Here is a 6,512-nt window from a genome sequence, read left to right as displayed (position 1 = left end):
CTTGACCTTGGAAAGCATTCACCTCATCATATTGTCCTTCCACCATTTCTTGGCAATTTTCAGCCGCATGACCTATTTCATTGCAAATAGCACAAACATCATAAATTTGGTTAGAAGTTTGTACATTACCATCACCAACCACATGCACTTGTGTTCGGGTAACGGCCGGTCGTGCTCTCCTTGATGCTTGAGCTTTTCTCTTCGAAGTAATGGCCATTTGTTCCAAAAACTCCCAATCATCATTCTCATAATTGGTGCCAAAAGTCCCATTTGTGATGGACATTAAATCACGTGCATCTTCGGCACACAACCCCTCATGGAAAGCATTCATCAATTCCCACAGTTCAATTCCGTGATGCGGGCAATTCTTGATCATCATATTAAAGCGCTCAAAGGCTTCATGAAACATTTCACCTTGTTGTTGTTGGAAACTCCTCAACCCTTTCCTTGCATCATTGGTCTTTTAGGCGGTATAAAAATCGTTTAAGAAAATTTGTTGCATCTCCGCCCACGTATAAATAGATGCCGAAGGCAAAGTGTAGAACCACTTCTTTGCCTTATCTTCCAAGGAGAATTGAAACAAAACCAACTCTACATCATCGGCCGAAAAACCTTGACTCCCAAGAGTATTGCAAATTGAGTCATAAGCCTCCAAATGAAAATAAGGTTCCTCCGTTGCTAGACCCTTATATTTCGGCAAACTTTGTAAGGAATTAGTCCTTACTTCAAAAGTTCTTCCTTGGTTGTTATGAGGAATAACCACCGGTGAAGGATTGTGAGTAATTACCGGCCTAAAATCCGCTTCAATACCCCTCGCATTTTCTCTAAGATGCCTCCTTGGTACACCAAACCTACCCCTTGGACGGATAAGACCCATTGGCCTTGGTATATGCCCTTGTGGTGCAATTGGTTGTTGTGGCATCGGTGGATTTTGAATTGGCCTTTGGAATTGTTGTTGAACATTCGGTGGACGAACTTGTTGCAATGGTACCGGACGTTGCAATTGTGGCCCTTGTGGCCTTGGCCAAATGTGTTGTGGTATAAGTTGTTGTTGTTGCACTCCACCAACACTTGGCATTCCTTGAAATTGGCCTTGCACGTATCCGAATTCTCCTTGATCTCCATCACCCCCATAAGCATACCCGTCTTCATCAAAACCTTCAAACTCCTCGTATCCTTCATCATACCCATCTCCTTGAATTCCCGAAGATTTCCCAAATGGAAGAGTTGAGTACTGAAAACCCGACTGGTTTGATGGTCGAAACGATGAAGCATGGACAATGGTCAAGTTTGGTACTATGGTATAGTTTGAATATGATGGACCCGCACCTGGGAAGAAATGGGACAATGGTGGAATAGTAGTAGCAGGGTTAAAAGTAATGGTTGGTTCTTCTTGAGTGGTAATGGGTTGTGTGGTGTAATCGGTGTAATTGGTGTTGTTGGTGAACCGTTGATTGTATTTTCCCTTAACAAAATCCTGTTACCTCTTAACGTTCGCTCAATCTCCGGATCAAACGCCAATGGTGAAAGCTTGTGAGAGCTTCTAGTACGCATGCACCTCTAAATACCTGCACACTAACACACCCAGCGTAAACCAGAAAAATAACAAACTTAAAAAGATCAAAAATAACACACGTTGCGCACTACTCTCCGGCAACGGTGCCAAAATTTGACGTGATGTCGTGGTCACAATCAAATAATTCATTTACTACTAAATAGATAGCGGTAGGTGGGTATTGAACACAGGGAGCTTGTGGAATATGTGCTATTTAAAGGTTTGTCTAAGTTAACTAAATTAAGCTAATTGCAAGAAAATAAAGTTCAAGAGTTGATTTGATTGATTTGAGTTTTAAAACTAAATTTAACTAAATAAATTGCAAAAGAGAAGTTTTGGTTGTAAGCAAATTAGAGACAAATGATCATCCTAGATTTCCAGTTTGCTTCGACATTCATATTATCATTTCACCAGAAAGAACTACATAGGCATAGCTCATGAGTGATTACTTGCAGTGATGAAAGGGAACTAAGTACTCAGATTCCTAGAACGTGAGGTTGTTACCCGATGATCAATCAACCCTTACCCAAGCCTAACTATACCCATGATATCTCGATTGCAAACGGCACCAAGAACGTATGGTTTCTAATTAGTTCAACGTAAGAATCAACACGTTACTAACAAACAATCACACACCATAACAACTAATCATAAAGATAAATATTGTTATTCTAGAAATTAGAAACTCAAACATGAAATGTCTCCATCAAACCTTCAATCCAGGACAATCATCAAATGTTTAGCCACTCATGGCTTGAAGCAACATCATAACAAAAGTTTCAATGTTCAAAGGAATCACCAACCTAAAACAAGAGATTAACTATTGTTCTTTAAGCTCCAATATCTCCAAAAGTGCTCCCAATTTCGTTCACCAGCAGGTAGTAACCGAATGACAATGATAAGTCTCCATAAAACATCTTGAAAGCAGCATTAAATGAGGAAGTTACATGAAAACATCAGTCGGAGCCGTAACCTACGGCCCCTAGCCGTAGGTTACGGCAGTCAGCACATCCCGGGTCAACAATAGGCGCCGTAACCTACGGCTGGGAGCCGTAGGTTACGGCTAGCAGCTTGCTTGACGGCCCCTCTCTCCTATTTTACGGTAGTGCATCCGGACCAAGATGGGAGCCTGGCCGTAGGTTACGGCGGTCAGTGAAATTTTTTCCTTGTTACCTCATCAAGTCTCTAGTTCCTTCACACTTTATTTCCAGCAACTCCCGACATCCATCCAACCTTCTAAAACCTGCATCTTGAGTATTATAATACCTGCACATCAAATCCTCTAGTGGTTATGATGTTCAAGCAATTAACTGAGTAAAGCATGGAATGTGCGTATAATTAAGCTTTTTAAGGGTTGTCCTACGGACCACCCATCAAGACACGCCTCCTTGTGCCACGTGCCATTTGGACTATGATCAGTGCATTTTAAGTACACACTATTAGATATATATTATGCTAAAAATGCATTGATACAGTTTCAAAATATATTGCTTTGGTTAGTTTTTATATTTTGTGGTAATGAAACAAATTGATCTTATAATAATGATTATAATAATAATAATAACATACACATCCGTTAATTGAAAAGTCAAGATATGAGTTGTTAAATACTAAAAAGAGATAAATAAAGATTCATACATTATTTAAAATAGATGAGATATCTTAATTATTGTTTTGGGTTTGTGTACAGGATGCATGATAGAATTATGGGCTAAAATAAATTAAAGAGTTGCATATATGGTGGGCATCCATTGGACTGATTGGAGAATGAGTAAATCCACAGCCCAACACTTGAACGAAAAATAGAAGGAACGAAAGGGCACCACTTTTCAAGATATTTATTCATAATTCCATGCACAACCGTCGGACATCATCGAACCTCAGCCGTCCTCTCAAGATTATTCTATGGAATCTAACCAACCCGGGATGACAACCGAAGCTGTGAAGATCGTTATGCGCGGCTAAGCCTCTCGTGACTTCTGCCCGGATGAACTTTTACACGGTTTAATATAATTTTCTGTTTTTTCTGATTCTTGTAAACTGGTACAGCTTGACCACTTGTGTTGGATTATTGGTAAACGTTTCTTGTGTTTGAATTACTTGTCGTTTATCAAGCGTATTGGTAACTTCCTTGCGTTGTTAGCGGGTTAGTAAATTGGTGGGTAGTTGATACAAACAAATGGGTTATTAGGTTGCATAGTGAATCTTAAAAACTATCCCTATTAACTAATCAAATTCATTAATTCCGAGGCCATGTCTATGTGGTGTTTTGAATCAGAAAACGGATTTTTATATTAAAACGGGTATTCGGGATTCCGGGTGGAGGTTACTTCGTCTCATCTTGATAACACTTTTCATGACAAATTGTGTTTTCTTTACAATTAAACAAACAAACCCCCAATTTAGATAGTTTAGTTTTAATTAATTTCTTTTACGCTAACCACAAATTCCCCGTGGATACGATACCCTACTTACGCTATCTACGTAGTTTAATTAGGTTTTTGATTGACCCTTACGACAGTCATCAAAATGGCGCCGTTGCCGGGGAATTAGTGCGCTTAGTGTTTTTTTAGTTAATTAGTTAGTAGTTAGTTGTTCTTGCTTAAAAAAAAAATTCTCAAAAACCCAAAAATATTTTTTTTTCTTATTATTTTTGTTAGTTCGATATTACGCTCGGGTGCTTTGTTTGTGCTTGTGCAGGTCTTTGAAGCATGGATCGAACTTATCAGCCCGAGTTTAATGAATTTGAGGGTGTTGATTTCTCGCAACATAACCGACCAATGCATCAGCAAATGAATTTTCAAAACAGACAATCACCGACTCAAAACCGATATGCTAGATATGATGTAGGTGAAGTGGATGGGTATTATGACCAGTTTGGATGTGATGGGTATAATGATTTTGCGCCTCCACCTCAACAGTTTATTCAAAGAGGTCAGAATAGAGTCAGTTTGGGTGAGCAAAGGTTTAATAATGCTCAACAGAATAGTTATGGAAGATCTAGTGTTCCAGCTGAAGGTCCGAATGATGAGATAATGGAAATGTTGAAACAAATGAAGAAGGATCTAGAGTTACGAGCTAAGGCATATCAAGCATTAGACAAGCAAGTTGCTCAGTTGGTGATTGAGGTGAAGGAAGTGGCAGACTCAAGAGATCAAGATAACTATGAAAGCAACTGGCAGACTCAAGAGAATGAGCAAGCGGGTCAACATGAGTCGGATGATAACTCCATCAATGAAAAGTTTGACACCATCATGGAGTTTTTGAAAGATATTCAGAAAAGCAATGAGGTCAGAGATAGGGAGGTCAAGGCGTTGTCACAGCAGGTTGGACATTTAGTTGAAGAAGTGGCTATCATCAGAAGAAATCAAGATCAGCTTCTCTTCTTACTGATTTCCATGAAAATACATCTCACAATTCTTCTCACACGAGTGTCCACATAGATGAGGTAAGTACTCCTTCTTTTTCTGAAATTTCTATTGTTGAAACTCATTCACCCCAGGGTGTTGAGGGTGTGGCAGATGAGATAAATGGGTCTGAGTGTAAGAATGAACATGATCAGGAAATTAAAAGTTTTACAAAATCTATAAATGGTTCAAATGGCAAGCTTTCTGAAATTGGTAATTTTAAAGTAAAAGTTCCATTTCCAGAAGCTTTAGTCGCAAACGAAAATTTAAGTAAACGGGCACCACCTAGGGGTGAAAGGTGGGAAAGTTTTGAAAAAATAAAAATAAATAAACCGTTTCTTAAACAAATTAAAGAGAGCCCTGATCATGTTGAGTGTTTAGAAGAATTAAGTAACAATAAACGACGTCACAAATTTCCTAAACAACTTAATCTATCTGCTAGTGTGAACGCTGTTTTGATGGGTACCTCTCCCCCGAAAACTCAAGATCCAGGAACACCTGTTATTTCAATACAAATTGGTGATGTTAAATTAGACATGGCTTTGTTAGATCTTGGGTCTTGTGTGAGTATTTTACCAGGGAGTTTATATGATCAGTATGATTTTGGGTCACTACAAAAAGTTAAAACCACAGTGGTGTTGGCTGATCAAACTCCTATAGGTCTTAGGGGGATTATAAAGAATGTGATTGTAAAAGTTGGTGAATTCTATTATCCCTTGGATTTCCTAGTGCTCGATTATGCTAAGAATGCACAACCAACTATTATTCTAGGCAGACCGTTCTTAGCTACAACAAAGGCTATTATCAATTGTGCTGAGGGAACGGTCAGAATGAGGTTTGGGGATACGAAAATGAGTTTAAAGTTGTTTTCTAATTCACCTAATCACAAAACTGATAAATGTGGATCTCCTGAAAAGGAGAATCAAACAGAGAAGAAAGAATGTTTTATGACTGACAGGGTACTTGAAGATAAAGCAAAGAAGAAGTCAAAGAAAAGGAAAAGGAAAAATGCTAAGGAAGTTCTTGAGTTCGATTGTTACAGAGAAGCCTGTAAATGGTATGATCAGGTATGGGAAGAAACAGATGGTGAGAATAGAACAAACTCAGGAGCTGAAGGAAGGAAGCATCCTACGAGACCACCATAACCGACAACCCGGGTATGGTCCGGCTGAAGACCTTAACAAAAACTTAGCGCTGACCGGGAGGCAACCCAGGTTTTGTTTTTATTTCATCTGTTTTTGTTTTTGTGTTTTTGTGTTCGCACCGGACAAGTGTGGGGAAGTCGGAGGAGGTTTGGTCGCTCGTCGAACCTGTTTTCACTCGTTTCTCTTTGTTATTAACCGTTTAACCTGTTTTTGGGAGCTTGTGAGATTTGTTTTGCAGGTGTCGATCGCTTTTGTCCATACTCAATCTCCATTTGGACGAAAGTGATTCGAGTTATGTCAAGACAAGCGTCCCGAGTTGAAGCAGCCGCGAACGAAATGCTATACGGTTGCGGTGGAACGAGGCTCAAAGGATTCACCCGCGTCAAATCAGGGGAGTCTGTTCCA

General features: G+C 39.4%; 1 protein-coding gene and 1 non-coding gene across 2 annotated transcripts; both read left to right on the top strand.

Annotated features, from left to right (window-relative positions):
- The first annotated feature begins 347 nt into the window (after nt 1-347).
- On the top strand, nt 348-453 carry LOC118487858. Its single transcript, XR_004882801.1, has one exon. It is a non-coding gene; the product is annotated as a small nucleolar RNA R71 (small nucleolar RNA).
- Nucleotides 454-4,266: 3,813 nt separating this feature from the next.
- Nucleotides 4,267-6,107, top strand: LOC110914153. The gene is made up of 3 exons (XM_022158967.1): nt 4,267-4,881; nt 5,058-5,175; nt 5,317-6,107. The coding sequence occupies exons 1-3, from the start codon at nt 4,267-4,269 to the stop codon at nt 6,105-6,107; spliced, it is 1,524 nt and encodes a 507-aa protein (XP_022014659.1).
- The last annotated feature ends 405 nt before the right edge of the window (nt 6,108-6,512 follow it).

The sequence above is a fragment of the Helianthus annuus genome, chromosome 15 (genome assembly GCF_002127325.2).
Source record: "Helianthus annuus cultivar XRQ/B chromosome 15, HanXRQr2.0-SUNRISE, whole genome shotgun sequence".
Classification (NCBI taxonomy): Eukaryota; Viridiplantae; Streptophyta; class Magnoliopsida; order Asterales; family Asteraceae; genus Helianthus; species Helianthus annuus.
This window is presented reverse-complemented; position numbering and strand designations above follow the sequence as displayed.

Coding starts and splice junctions, on each gene's coding strand:
- LOC110914153 (XM_022158967.1), top strand. CDS start 4,267: ATGGATCGAACTTATCAGCCCGAGTTTAATGAATTTGAGGGTGTTGAT. Junction 4,882..5,057: donor TCAAGGCGTTGTCACAGCAG/GTTGGACATTTA, acceptor CATTCACCCCAG/GGTGTTGAGGGTGTGGCAGA. Junction 5,176..5,316: donor TGGCAAGCTTTCTGAAATTG/GTAATTTTAAAG, acceptor AACAAATTAAAG/AGAGCCCTGATCATGTTGAG.